The sequence below is a fragment of the Polistes canadensis genome, unplaced genomic scaffold, assembly GCF_001313835.1.
Source record: "Polistes canadensis isolate GaletaPanama2010 unplaced genomic scaffold, ASM131383v1 scaffold_243, whole genome shotgun sequence".
In the NCBI taxonomy this organism is placed as follows: domain Eukaryota; kingdom Metazoa; phylum Arthropoda; class Insecta; order Hymenoptera; family Vespidae; genus Polistes; species Polistes canadensis.
The window spans coordinates 122,858-137,655 of NW_014569790.1; the positions used below are offsets into that span (position 1 = coordinate 122,858).

The following is a 14,798-nucleotide window of genomic DNA, read 5'->3' on the forward strand; positions in this document are numbered from 1 at the left end:
TTTTTTAATTTGGATATACTGATAGAAAAATTAATTTCCACTAACGTATAGAAGATGTATCAAACGAATTCGCGTTAAAAACGAAATGACGAATCAAAGAAACCGGTACGATCACATTTATATCTTTTCGAGTTGAGATCGAACGAATGACATAAACTCGTGTCACGTTTCTATGACTACATCAACCCCCATTCCTCCATTGCCGCCCTATCCACCCACGATGATTCAACTTGATCGAACTAACTTTTCGATCAAATTTTATACCCGATATCAATAAGTTCTAAAATTTTATCAGCTTCATACACGGTGAATCAAATGTTAATAACAATAATTTGAAAAAAAAACAAATTATACATGTTATCTTGATGATTTTAAATAGAAACTACTATGCAATTTACATAACGAAATTAAGATAAGATGTTTTAATTATCTACGAATAAATATAAATAAAAATTATCCCCGTATCACGCGTACACAAAATATATAACGACAAATTTTAATATCGTAAACTGAAAGAAAATTGTGTAAAACGCATGCGTTGGTACAAAAAGAAAAAAGTATTGCAAATAGCTTGCTTCGTATTATTTTTTACTATTGTAGTAAGAAAACGCTATATTTTCTATAATAATTAATATATTTTTAGTACATAATAGACAAATTGTACGGGCCGGGAGTTGAAAAGTTTCGAATCTCAACAAAAAAGATCTTTATTTGTATTTTGTTAATTAAAAGTAAGTTTGATCGAGAAGAAAAAAGAATTTCATATGTTAAATTCAAAAACAATTTAACCAATTCGCTTATATCATAGAAATACTTTTTCTATATTATATATAAACGCGTCTTACAAATATAACATAATAATAAATTTCTTTCTTATAACAACAAAAAAATGGTTATAAATTTAACATATTTATTTCAAATTCTGTCCAATTCAATTTCGTTCGTTCTAATATTCCATAATTTTGTCCATACTAAATACAATGACAATATTTTGTCACTCCTCCAATTACCCGTCTAGTAATAACATAAAACTATTAATAATATCGTTTCGTAATTTCACATTTATAAAATAAATATTGTAAAAAAAGAAAAGAAAAGGAAAAGGAAAAGAAATCGATATGTACGATCGGAGTTATACGTAAAAGAAATTGTCCCGATCAGACTTTAAAATGTTATATACGTTTAGATAAAAGGAAGAATGAATGAATGGTTGTGGTCGATCGTAACGAAATGCAGTTCTCGAAGGATGCAGTGTTTGTGATGCGTCTGCGCGTGAAAAGGCTTAAAGATCAGCAAGCAGGCAAGCAAGCAAGTGAACAAGCAAGTGAACAAGCAAGCAAGTGACTACCAAGTGAACAAGCAAGCAAGCAAAATAACACCACCAGTAATAGAATCAGTATGATCAGTAGAAAGATACAGAGGGCCAAGGAGGAGTTGTTACCCTAAGGATGAGGGAAACTTCCTAGTTACACTCCTGGCCACCCTTCTCTTCTTCACCTTCCACCTAACCCAGCCGCCCTCCTACGGACGAGCTAAAGAAAATTGCGTTTTCCATTAATCGGTGTTAACAGCAGTAATAACAGCACAATAACAGCAGCATCAGTAACACGCAGTTAAAAAATCTAACTCAATGAACCCTTTGTTGAAATCTAACGTTCATTTCAAACGAAACATATCCGAAAAAATACAAATCTTTATATCATTATCGTTAACATCATCATCATCATTGTCATTATCATCGTTGTCGTCAATTCAAACGTAACAATATTTTCTCAATTTGTTATCTGAAAAAGTGTACCCGGAGTTTTCATCAAGTCGTCGAATGTTTTGTTATCGCGCGTGTCAGAATACAGTGGAAAGTTATTGATTCTCCTTTACCTGGTGGAAACGTGCAACCAAATTGAAAGTTCAACTATTAACAGTTCATATTTTTTCGAATATATATATATATATATATAATAATATTATTATTTTCGTCTAGTTATTCTAAGGGGTAAGTTGCGTTTCGATACATATTTGACTTTTTTCTATCTTAACATTTGTTTTGCGATCTTTACAATTTTGTTTTTTTTATCTTTTTTCTTATAATTATATGCTTTTCTCTTTTTTTCTTGCTATTTTTATTATGAATATTTAAGGCTAAAAATAAATAACAGTATAGCGTGATCTTTAAATAAAAATTAGCATCGATACGAATTTCAATCAAAAAAATGATCTCAAAATATATATTATAATAATTATTATTATAATGTTTTATATTCTCTCTAAGTTATTTTATTAATAGGATTGAATAAACTTCATTAAGTCAAGATGAAGGTTGGACTGTTGAAAAATTGTTTATGCTATTTCACTCTCCGTCAAGGTACCATTTTAATTGCAATAACGGAATTGGTGAGTAAATTTATTAAAGAAAAAATGAAACAAAAAATACCATCAAATATATCATATCATATAAAAATATTTCTAATTATTATTATTACATCTTCCGTTAGTTCATGTCCGGATTTATTATTTATTTTTTCGTCCTGGCATTGGCACATGCTATGGGAATTCAAGAAATGGTGGCAAGAGATACCGAGGATGCACTCGAGAGGGAAGCTTTGGAGGATATATCCTCGAATTATCTTAACACTAAAAAAATGGACATGGCTCATCACAATGCTACTGGTAAACAATAAAGAAATTAAAAAAAAAAATAAAGTTATGAAAATAATATCTATATATATAATTATATAATATACCTAATATATATTTTTTTCACATTTTCTCTACCAATATAACATCTAATTATTAATTTATTTATCTTCAGAGACCATTTATTCTATTTATTGTGGATTAACTATCACAGTGATACACTTCATGACTTCGAGTCTGCTGCTTTACGGTGTAATAAAGGTAATAATTAATAAGAGAAATTTAATTAATATTTTTTTATACATATAATTGTATCACGGTTTAGTAATTTATTTTTAGAAAAAAAAAAAGAAAAAAAACAAAAAACATATCGTTTGAATTTTGTTGTTTTTTCTTGTGTGTGTGTAGAACAAGCGTTATTTTATGACACCTTGGATGATGGTAATGATGACGACAATATCGGCGTTTACACTATCCTTGTTCCTTGTTGAACAGGATTGTACATTCATTGCTAATTTCGGTGGCAAGGTAGACATTTTCGAACGTAAGTGTGAAGTAATGATCGATTAATTAATTTTAATCATATTTTATTTTTTTTTTTTTATTTTGATTTATATTAAAAAACACAATTTTAATAATGGAAATATTTTTTCGTTTGATTTTATTAGGTGTGATCGTGTTGTTATTTGTTATCACGTTTTCCTATTTATGGTTAGTCGTGTATAGTACGTACAAGGGTCTTGAAATAAAAAAAGGATTAACGCACGAAGTACACAGTGTCAACAAGAAAGATCCATTACCGATTGCAGAGGGTTCGAAATCGTTTCACGTGGCGGCTAATAAACCCAACGAGGTTTAAAGTTCTTCTCTTTTCTTCTTTAAGAAAAAAGATGTGAAGAATAAGTAACAAAACCGAAAAAAAGAAGACGCGCACACACACACACACACATACACACATATACATATATAGATATACACATCCAAATATATACAACGAGAAAAAAAATCTGATCGGAGGAGGATCGTTCTAGCATCGAGAAAAAAAAAAAAAAAAAAAAAAAAAAAAAAAAAATAAAACGTATGGAACAAAGAAAATTTCGATCATCGAAAAAAGGCGAGTGGTAATATTTTTCTTCTCACCCGATATATACGTGAGGATTATTTAAAATTGCATTTTACAATCAGCTTACGGTTTCTAAACCTACGCACAATTCTCAATCATGATTTTCGATGACACAAAAAAATGATCAAAAATCGAACATTTCCAAGAGGAATTTTTTATACGTTTTGTGGTAAAAGCGTTATTTTATTCGTACTTTAATTATTAACGAAAATTTTTCAATTCATTACATTACACGATATGAATTACGCAAAATATTCTTGCGACTCGTTGTATATAAACGCGTTGCGCATTTTTTCGAACTAACAAATGAAAAAATAAAAAAAATATAAAAAAAAAAAAAAAATAGAAACTAAAAGGAGAAAAAAAATGAAAATGAAAGTTTAAACGTCTCTTCTACGTTCGTGTCCGAATCATGCTTTGTACAGTCCTTGGAATCTTCTCTATTTCTTTATCGATTTAACAAAATTGTACATTAGTCAAGACTAATATGTTTAAGATAAAAGAAAAAAAAAAAAGAGAAACAAATACATACATACATATATCTGTATCTTATAAGCATATGCGCAGGACGAATTCATTTCAATCGCTTTGATCGTATATATACAATACACATTAAAAAAAAAAAAGAAAAAAGAAAAGGAAACAACCCTAAACGTATACGCATACGAGTGTTCGTTACGAATCAAAGTGATGATTTAGCAAAAAAAAAAAAAGAGTTGAACTAAATGGAATATAAAAATCATGATTATAATAATACGAATAAATCGATAAGCTTTTATGATCGATTTGTATATAATATAGTATCGTTTTATCTCTTTGAAAAGATGGGGGAAAAGGTTTTGAAGGGTGGGAGTGGGAGTAGCGGTTGTAAGATATTATTTACTTGTTGATTGATGTTTTAGTGCGATGAAGAAAATGTGAACGTAACTCTTTCTCTTTGTGTACGAGAATTTACGAGGCATAATGAATTTTATTTCGCAATTGAAAATCTAATAATCTTCGGTGAAAGTACAATCTTTGATCTATATTTTATTTGTTATTATTTCTTTTTTTTTTCATTCTTTTTTGTATGAAACAGGAATTTCAAATGTTAACAATCGAATATAGTTGATAATTCTTGTGTATATGTATATTAAATGTGTACGTGGAAATGATATATAATAAAAATAAAGATTATAAAACCTTATTTAAAAGTTAAACGATTGATATATTTTCTTTTTTTTGTTGTCTTTTTAATTCGTCGTCGTTCGAATGAATTAGTTTACTATACGCGAAATAGCCATTTGATTATTTTTATCTTCTTTTTCATCGATTTAATCGGTCATCGAAATATATGATAAATTTTTTTTATAATAATAGTGCATGATTCGATTTAAAAGAAAAAAAAAAAAAAAAACAAAGAATAGAAAGTACGATATTTAATAAAATATCTACGAAAAGAAAAGAAAAGTAAAAGATATAACTAAAAAGAAGAACACGGTGAAAGGATATGCACAATGATTCATTCTAGTGTTTAGTAAAAGCGCATGAATTAAAAAAATGCTATAGAGTGACGATGATGCATTCTTATCATTAAAATTCTTTTTTTTTTTTAAAAGAAGTTCCCAAATTTTCTTATGAAAAGCGAGATATCACTTCGATCCATTGATCCTTTAGAGCTAATTTCTCTTTTCTTTTCTCTGTGACAATTAATAATTCGTAAATTTAGTAAGAAAGCGCACTTCTCCTCTCTTTATCTATCTTTCTCCTTACTAGGCCCCTGGTAACGATAAAACGATATCGCGAATATAATATTCCTTAGATCATCTTCTTCGTCTTCTTCTTCATCTTCTTCTATTTCTCCTTATTATTATTATGAAAAAATTCATGCACAGTGCACGTATCACCAACAATTCATATAATTCTTCATTTTGGTCCTTTTCCCATCGAATGATCTAATTTTCAAAGATTTAAGATTTATTTTTGCTTCCCTCTCTCGCCCAATAATATGATTATTTTTTCTTTCTCTCTTTTTTTTTATATGGGAGCAAATACGACAGTCACGACGACGCGTAAATGTATTGCAAATCTCTATCCTTCGCAATTGAAACGTAAAACGAAAGCAACGACAAGACGTACGATGACAAATAAGTTGCATTGGCTTTTTGTAATGAAAGATTCATACGTCTTACACTTATCAGTCACATTTTGTCATCGGTTAATTCGAGGAACTGCGCATAAAAGTCTCGCGTACACTCTCCTTTGTTATTAAATACAAATTTGTAGTAACTCCCATCGGCACATATCACTGTATACATTCAGACAAGAAAAAAAAAAAACAGAAGTAAAAAATAAATCAATTTGTCGTTTATAATAATCAAGTAATTGGAATAAATATAATTTTGAAATTCGTAAGAACGATACCAACCTATAATACTATTACTGCCAGTTCCAAATGCGCACATGCATTGAGGACCTCCCGGAACTTGAAATTTGCAAAAACTCCAGCTCGAACTAAAATACTTTGGTAAAAAAGTAGCTGATGCTAAACTAGATTGACGATTCAATTTCTGATCCTCTACTGCGAATACATGTACTGTACCATGATCGCTCGCAACGCATAACCACGTTGAATCGTGATTGAAATTTATGCTAAAAAATAAAATTTTATGGTACTAAAATAAAACAGTTACATATAAAAAAATAATCAGTTAAATTCCTCTTAAACTATTTACCAATATATATTTGCATGATTTGCTCCTCTTCGTAATTYATTGATCATATTACCGCTTTGTGTATCAAATACCCTTATCAGAGTACCCTTTTCAGAAGCTGTAGCAAGTCGAGTACCTTGTAGATTTAAAGCTATGCATGATAATGGTGTTTCGTGTGCTTCTATGTTTAAAGGCTGTTTTTCTGTATTTGCTAGGTCTATAACTATAAAAACAAAAGATGATACAATCCAATATGTTCCTTTCATAGTTTAATATAATAATTTACCTTGAACATGACCATTTTTACGTCCTGGGAATGCAAGCAAAGAATTGTTACTGTTCGGACACAAAACACACAATCCTCTCGGATTGGGATTGGTTTCGAAGACATGYAATTGCTGCGGGTTTTGTGTAAAAGTATAAACCTTTATAACACCTTCTAATATCACTACTATCCTATCTCTTCTTAATTTAACACCTTTTACAGGTGCATTAAATTYCAATGTGATAGCTGGTGCWTTCTTTAAATCGTCCCATATAATAACTGCAAACATCGMAWTGRTTGTATTAATTTTATTTTCTCATTTTTCAGACTGCGTACAACATAAGAAATATTACCTTTGTTAACAGGGTACATCGGCTTTGGCCCACCACCAACGAGGGCTAAATAATTACATCTAAATAACATTTCAACATAACCAAGACCACCATCATTAAAATCATGCCGTTCTTTTTCCTTTCCTTTTAGAGGATCGCAATTATATACTCTATAGCCATTTTCTGTACCACAAACGAAGCATCCTGTAAATACAAAAGTTGGTATTAATAAGGGGGATATTCTTATCTTCTTGTTACAGATATATTACATATATATATCCTATTTTATGGATACTCATTTAACTTACACGCTTACAATATTCATTGATACATGAACAACTACATATAAATACAGCGATTACTTCAATGAAGAAACATACTTTGGTAAGAAAGATATAGAAAAGTTATCAGTAACTCTTTGACTATGTATGTAATGTTGTTCTCAAAGTTCAAAGACACATATGATTTCACAAAACATTGATGTTATGACAATCTATGTAAATTAAGTTAATACAACATGCAGACGTATTTTCATAGGTGTTTAATTAAATACTGTAAGTACATAACGATGTTCTTAAAGTTCAAAGGCATGCATGATCTTATACAAAAGTAAATGAACGCATACTGTACTTTGTCATTTGATAAATATATTTGTAGAATATGCAGAGACATATAAATGATAATAATAAAAATCGTGGTAAATATAACAATAATAAAAATAAAGGAAGTTTTTGAGAAAAAATGAAGGAAAGTTCATGTCGATATGGTAAACGAATGAGGTTAAGAAAAACATAATGAAGCATAATAAGATAAAATCTGAATTAATACGCACGAAATATATTGTCGGGAATAATTTTATGAGGTTAAGGACAAAAATAACTCAATTAGTGGGCAAGATTCCAACCGGGATGGGAATAAATGAAAGAAAGAAAACATGATAAGTTTACTTAGGTTAGAAGTGAGATCGGGAGAGAGAGAGAGAGATAGAGATATACATATATAGAGGGAGAAATAGAGAAAAATAAAGAAAAAAGTAAAATAAATAAATTTGACAGTAGCATGCCAGCGCTGTCAAAATGTGGCACACTAGGTCACATACCTTGATCCTGATTGAAGCCAGCGTAAAGCAGACCGTTACCATGTGGATTTCCCGTAGTTAAATTCATCGTCAATTAAATACTTTTCTTATACATTCGTACGTATCGTCCGATTAAACGCGTTAAATTGATCACATATTCGCCGGTAATGGCCGGCAACCAGCGCACAATCTTAACTGCCGACTAAATCCTGCCACCATGTTTGCGCATGCCAACGAATCTACCCACTGCCGTTGATCAGCTGATTCAATCTTTAACCTATCGTTCTTTGCTCATTGACCAATCAAAACGATGGAATAGTTCTCATAATATGTAGTGCGTGTTTAACGATATATATCGACTTTTTTTTTAGATATATTTATATTTATTTTTATCGAATAATCTAATATATTAATTAATAAATATGTTTTTATATACATAATACGACAGTATTTATTTATTATAAAATAAGTTAAATTTCAACGATGTTTCTATTAATCGTTTGATCGATTGTTCATCTTGGAGAGGTTAGATTACAAATAATAATAAGAAGAAGAATAAAAAAACATGCGTTTTCTGAATAATATTTTAACAACAAGATGTGTACACACTTGTACACCATTATTACGAGAAAAGCCGACTAATTTGAAAGGCAAGAAACATAGTTCACAATTATGGTTGGAAAGACAGTTACGTGATCCTTATGTTGAGAAGGCTAAACAAGAGAACTACAGATGTAGGAGTGCTTTTAAATTAATAGAAATCAACGAAAGGAAAAAGATATTTAATTTTGGAGATACCGTTATAGATTGTGGTGCTTCTCCTGGTAGCTGGACACAGGTTGCTGTTAATTTAACCAATGCCAATGGTAAAAAGGATGGTCCAGTTGGTAAAGTTATTGGAATAGATAAACTTCCAATATTTCCTGTAGAAGGTGCAACTGTTATCGGACAGATGGATTTTACTATGGCAGAGGCGCACAAAAAGTTGCATGAATTGTTAAACCAAACTAAAGCCAATGTTGTTTTATCTGATATGGCTCCTAATGCTACCGGTGTACGAGAACTGGATCATGACAATATAATGAAATTGGCATATTGTGCTTTGAAATTTGCTCTCCAAGTTTTATGTAAAGATGGTGTGTTTGTTACTAAAGTTTGGGATGGATCTAAGACGATACAATTATGTAATGATTTAAGCAAATTTTATACAAGCATTAAAATATTTAGACCTATTGCAACGCGCAATGATTCCACTGAGACATATCTAATCGCAAAAGGTTTCAAAGGATTGAAAGTATCTTCTCCTGTAGTTTAAATAAAACAGGCGGGCTAAGGAAATGATAGAACAACAATGATTCTTTCTTCGAATAATATCGTCTTATCTTTATATGCAATTGTTTCTACGCATCAATGCAATTGATGTATTTAAACAAATACATTTAGTTTACAGTAAACGATTGATAGAATATGTAATATACATTGTTATATTTAGCCATAAATAATACAATAATTGTTCAAGTACAATTACAATTAATACACATTATGACAGTGTTTTATTTTGTTCATTCGTTATTAATACCATTATATGTATATATACACAATTTTCTTAATTAATTTAATATTTACATAAATTGGCATATAATAGATGAAAAACATTACACACCACATTTAAACGTACATAGAGCAAAAATATCATCGACCTCATTGCGTCGAGTGTCAGAATTGTTTTATCGTACGTTTTCTATCGCACGTAAACGAGAGACATAGCCATATACGTTGAACATTATTTAAAAGTAATAGTCTAGAATTAATTTATCTGCTGGTACTCCTACTGTATCTTTCGTATAGGACTAACTGTGTCATTTTGTGTAGGTATGTGTTTGCTATTTTCTTATTTATTGTAAAAAAACATTGTACGTGTATCGTGTAACGCTAATGAATAGTAATTAATACCGACGTACTGGTACAAAGGCGTAACAACGTTGAAGATTGTCAGTTTTAATGACCATTCCGAGTCGATATTTGTAAATACTATTTAAGAAGGACCGTTGTTGAGTATCTTTAACATCGATAACATTCAAAAGACATTGACATTACATACGTTATTTAAATCTGTACAATTTTTTTTCTCTTGTAAAATCCATCTCTTCATATCGCGCGCGCGTGTATGTAAAGTTGTAGTACAAAACGATGATATTATTACAAATACGGTTTAATTAGACGCAATTATAATTGTGTAATAGGTAATAGTATCGTTTTATTGTTTAATAGCGTGAGAGTATGCGTTAATGTGCGTGCCTATTTCATACAACTGCGGAGCCCAATTTTGGATGCATAAACACGTTAGGCCGACAGTCTCACGAGTTCGAGTTGTGTTTATGTATTTTTTTTTTTTTCATTTATAATCTTGCGAAAATCTAATCGAAAGAAAGTCGATGTATGTAAATAGTAAGAAATTTTTGATTAAAAAAAAAAAAAAAAAAATTGTTTACAATATATCAATATTGTGTATAGAATATTTAAATATGATTTATTTTTTTCGTTCGAAATTAAGATCGTCTATATTTCGTATTTGTATAAAAAACGGCTATAATCGTTATTTTATTATTTTTATACAAACAAAATTAATGGCCTTCGTAATAATTAAATAACAAGCACACGTGTTATGACCGTTTCAGGAACATTCGATCGATTGCAGAAATTCATTTTGTAGATACGAGTGCAGCAACGGTTACGAAGGTCAAATAAATACGACGAACTACTCGAACTCGCGCTAATATTTCTTCTTCTTATTCTTATTATTATTATTATTTTTTTTTATTTATTTATTCCTTTTTTTTCATTTTCTTTTAATCGATCGATTAAATTAGAAAATTCGACGGGTTCGTCTTACCGAAGGATTTTTCTTATTTTTTTTCCTTTCTCGCGTTAACTTATTAATTATTATTATTATTATTCGTTATATAATATTTCTTATCCGCAAGGGATGGATTATAAATAATAATCGTTTCGTATCAAAGTTTTAATTAATTTCTAACGATTTTTAAACAATTCGCACACGCATCAGGTTTTAATCGCTAATGTTAAACGAAACGAATTTGTTTGGGGATTTCTCTACTTTTTTTTTTTTTTTTTATTAACAATAAGACAACAACAAAAAAATTCGAATAAGATTCATCCTAATCGCTCACGAAAACGAGTTAATATGAATCTCAATGTACGTTACGGATAACGAATTTGTTTTCACACGCTTATGTTAAGAAAATTTTCAACGATACACCCCCCCCCCTAGCCTCCCCTCCTCCTCCTCTAACTACTTCTCACTTCTTTTCTCTTCTGTTTCTCTTTATCGTTCGATAAAATTCGTTACAATAACGATTGCATTACGTTATTATACAGTGACATAATAATCACTCTCTCTCTCTCTCTTTCTCTTTCTCTTTCTCTTTTTGTACGGTTAGATTTGCAATAGTTTTTTTTTCCCCTGTTACAAACGTTGTACCAATGTCAGTTTTAATCTCGTTAGAAAGTGAAACGATTACTGCGAACCCAGTTTTACTCGGACTCAGTTCTATATACTGACATAGTTTGAAAACTTGTGCCAACTAAACGAAACCGTAATATTTATTTTCGAGATATGTATACGCGATATTCCAACGAATATTAAACAAAAAATATCTTTGGATCGGGCGTTGGCCCGTCTAAGAAAAAAAAAAAAAAAGAAGAAAGGAAACTAATAAACCATTTCTATTTCATTGGTATTATTTGAGGATAAAAGGAACAAAAAAAAATATGAAAAAGAAATATTTAGATCGATTTATTATAATATGTATCTATCGAAATTGTTGTGTTGAATTTTTGTTTATTTTCAAAATGATTACTAGAGAAAATTTTCGTTTAGATCAACCAGAGATTGATTCGGTACCATAATATTACAAAAAAAAAAAAAAAAAAAAGGTAACGTGCATGTGCCAAAAGATAAGCGTGTTCCCGATCGCGTATCACACGTTTTTAACGAACGATAGGTTGCTTCTTTCAACCCCTTTGTTTTTTATTTGGCATAATTCCAAAAGATAGATAGATAGAAAGAGAAAGAGACACGTATACACAGATAGGAGAGTTGAGAATCTCTCGGCAGATCCAAGATTCGATTTATAATAATCGAATCAGCATCGTTGGGGCTTAGAATTTCTCAAGGGTGGTGAGAAACATTCAAATAATCAGCGAATAACGTCGGCGACATATTTGATAGCCCAACGCGAATATATTTATTCATTTATTTCGCTCAATCAGGCGAATCCATTTGATATGGATTATTTAATATTTAACCCTACGACGAGATGATACTCGAACATAATCATTTCTATAACCTCTGTCCATGATAGTTGGTGTTGAACGAGGACCACCTTGACCAATTGAAAATAAACTAGGTGAAGAAATCCTCGTTAAAGGTGGTGGTGATTTCGTTCTATACAAATACATTGGCCTTGGTTTTTGTCTTTGAACAACAACAACCGAACGATGCCTTTCGTTATCTTCCTGTTGTTGTTCCGGCCTATCTATTCTCCAACCACCAATTGGTGTCCTAGAGTAAGATGATTTTTGATGAAAAATCGGTACGCTACTTTTCGTACTACTCGTACTAACGTAAGGTGGACCTTCCTCGAAAATATGATGATGATGATTCTGATGTCCATCTTTGTAATCCTGATTATGTATACTATTGATCTCGTCTGATGGAAATTTAACGTAACTTTGTGACGATCTTACGTAACTCGGTGAACCTTCGAGATCGAGGATATTTCGCGTACTAAAACTGTTACTGGTTTTAGTTGAATCCTCTACTTCGGTTATCGATGCTTCCAAGTAACGATTGTCGAAACGAGGATCGTAAAGAAGCGATTCCGATGATGAAGGTTCAGCCAAAAGTTCGACGTTCCTTAAATCCGTAGGATTCTTTTCATTTTCATCATCGAATTTCGTCCTACTTACCTGCTGCTGTTGTTGTTGTTGTTTCGTATCCGATAAAATATTTTCTTCGGTACTCGTTGATACAATAGTCGTATGTATTTCTTCCATCGGTAATAATATTTTAGATTTATTATCATGAATCTTTTCCGATTCGAAATGTTCGTTGAAACGTTCATCTTCGTTTATCTTGGTAGTATCATTTTTAATCAAAGATTTATTATCATTCGAAATTTTAATAGGATTATTAACGTTTAACAATGTTGTTTCTATGATAACGTCGTCTTTGATCGTAGCTTCGCTTGAAATTTTACTATCCGATTCGTCCGTATTTGAAATGCTATGATTAAAACGAATAGTAATTTCGTCACGCGAAGAATCTAACGTATTGTTGTGATTTTTTTTATTCGAATCGATCATCATCGTTCCATCATCTTTATTACGATCATCTTCCAAATGTAATCTATCCAAATTCTTTATAGGTATAGTAATACCAGCTTCGCCATGTTTCAAAATTTCACCCTCGAGTTCGATTAATTCTTCCTCGATAGGATTATCAGTCGTGTCAAGGTAATCGTCATTTTCTTCATCGATTTCTTCTTCATCAATCGGTGATTCTTCATCCTCGTAAATAGTTTCCTGTTCCTCGTCATCCTCCATTTTCATACCGGATGCTTCCGAATTGTTTCCCCCGTTATTATCTTCAAATATCAAAGAACTTTCGGATAATTTAGTCAAAGGTTGTATCATCGAATTGGACTCGTTGACCTCGTCCACGTTCTGATTGCTCGAATTTATCGATTCGGTCATACGAATGATCACGTGACCGGTTGTTGTAATATTAGATAAATCTTCTATAGGATCATCATCTTCTTCATTTGAGGATGATGACGATGATTCGATATGTGGTTGTTTGGTTGGTGTTAAAACGAGTACCAACGTAGGTGCTATACTACTAACGTTAACCGACAATACTTCTTTTAATTTCAAATCATCATTAATAATCTCACTTCCGTTCGTATTTTTATTAACGTTAGTTACATTCAATATGGCTTTTATATCGATCGGTATTTTATAATCGACTATTTCCGAAAAACTATTACTCCCGTTTGTTTCATCAACAAATTCGGCAACCGGAACGATCTCTTCGGACTTTGTAGTGTCCTTCTTTATGGGATCGTTTTTATTAATATTTTCGAATAATATTAATGGTTTTTCTTCTTCTTCTTCTTTAGATTTTTCTTCTTGATTTAATTGATCTTCTTCTATTTCATCTTCTTTCGTAGTCGTCTCGATTTTAGCTTCGTAAACGGTAACCGTCTCCTTCGGGGGTTCCTAAGAAAGGTAGCACAGGTGCTTGTGTAATTTTACAATAAATAAGATTATATTATTTTTATTATAGTATTCGTGAAGAAAATTGAACCATTAGACTGATTGACTGAATAAATCGGGATTTGAATTCCAAGGTCTTCCGGTCAACTTTCTCACGAATCCATAGTTTATTTGAAATGAAGGTATATTTGATCCCACAATTATTATTATTATTATTATCATTAATATTATTATTTTTAATCGTCATTGTAATTATTATTATTACTGATATACACAATTGTCGGGATATACGCTAAAATATTAATATTTCTTTTTGTCATATATATATATATATTTATACTTATGTACAATGATAATGATATATATGTATATA

General features: G+C 30.7%; 4 protein-coding genes across 8 annotated transcripts in view; 2 read left to right on the forward strand and 2 right to left on the reverse strand.

Moving 5' to 3' along the window:
• The window catches only part of LOC106790507 (WD repeat domain phosphoinositide-interacting protein 3), a 12,588-nt gene extending 4,219 nt beyond the window's left edge, over positions 1-8,369 (reverse strand). The window contains exons 1-6 of one of the 4 annotated variants that reach the window (XM_014755463.1): positions 8,147-8,368; positions 7,069-7,251; positions 6,737-6,994; positions 6,472-6,673; positions 6,165-6,388; positions 4,708-6,044 (exon numbers count right to left, since the gene is read on the reverse strand). In XM_014755463.1, coding sequence (XP_014610949.1) covers positions 5,938-6,044; positions 6,165-6,388; positions 6,472-6,673; positions 6,737-6,994; positions 7,069-7,251; positions 8,147-8,213 — 1,041 coding nt within the window. In that variant the 5' untranslated portion in view covers positions 8,214-8,368 and the 3' untranslated portion in view covers positions 4,708-5,937. Of the gene's footprint in view, positions 1-4,707; positions 6,045-6,160; positions 6,389-6,471; positions 6,674-6,736; positions 6,995-7,068; positions 7,252-7,879; positions 7,938-8,146 lie in introns of those variants that run through there. The other 3 variants (XM_014755466.1, XM_014755464.1, XM_014755465.1) reach the window with 3 other exon arrangements.
• Positions 1,104-3,706, forward strand: LOC106790511. Its single transcript, XM_014755471.1, has 6 exons — positions 1,104-1,993; positions 2,285-2,391; positions 2,493-2,667; positions 2,810-2,895; positions 3,043-3,178; positions 3,303-3,706. Exons 2-6 carry the CDS (start codon positions 2,311-2,313, stop codon positions 3,491-3,493), a joined length of 669 nt encoding a protein of 222 aa, XP_014610957.1. The 5' UTR covers positions 1,104-1,993; positions 2,285-2,310; the 3' UTR covers positions 3,494-3,706.
• Positions 8,370-8,507: 138 nt separating the features above from the next.
• LOC106790508 (rRNA methyltransferase 2, mitochondrial) lies at positions 8,508-10,447 on the forward strand. Its single transcript, XM_014755467.1, has one exon. The coding sequence runs from the start codon at positions 8,691-8,693 to the stop codon at positions 9,438-9,440; it is 750 nt and encodes a 249-aa protein (XP_014610953.1). The 5' UTR covers positions 8,508-8,690; the 3' UTR covers positions 9,441-10,447.
• A 1,485-nt stretch (positions 10,448-11,932) lies between these two features.
• Positions 11,933-14,798, reverse strand: part of LOC106790512 (uncharacterized protein DDB_G0286591-like) — a 72,263-nt gene continuing 69,397 nt past the window's right edge. For both annotated transcript variants that reach the window (XM_014755473.1, XM_014755472.1), the window contains exon 4: positions 11,933-14,428. In XM_014755473.1, the coding sequence (XP_014610959.1) occupies positions 12,443-14,428 (1,986 nt within the window). In that variant the 3' untranslated portion in view covers positions 11,933-12,442. The remainder of the gene's footprint in view (positions 14,429-14,798) is intronic.

Coding starts and splice junctions, on each gene's coding strand:
- LOC106790511 (XM_014755471.1), top strand. CDS start 2,311: ATGAAGGTTGGACTGTTGAAAAATTGTTTATGCTATTTCACTCTCCGT. Junction 2,392..2,492: donor TAATTGCAATAACGGAATTG/GTGAGTAAATTT, acceptor ATCTTCCGTTAG/TTCATGTCCGGATTTATTAT. Junction 2,668..2,809: donor GGCTCATCACAATGCTACTG/GTAAACAATAAA, acceptor ATTTATCTTCAG/AGACCATTTATTCTATTTAT.
- LOC106790508 (XM_014755467.1), top strand. CDS start 8,691: ATGCGTTTTCTGAATAATATTTTAACAACAAGATGTGTACACACTTGT.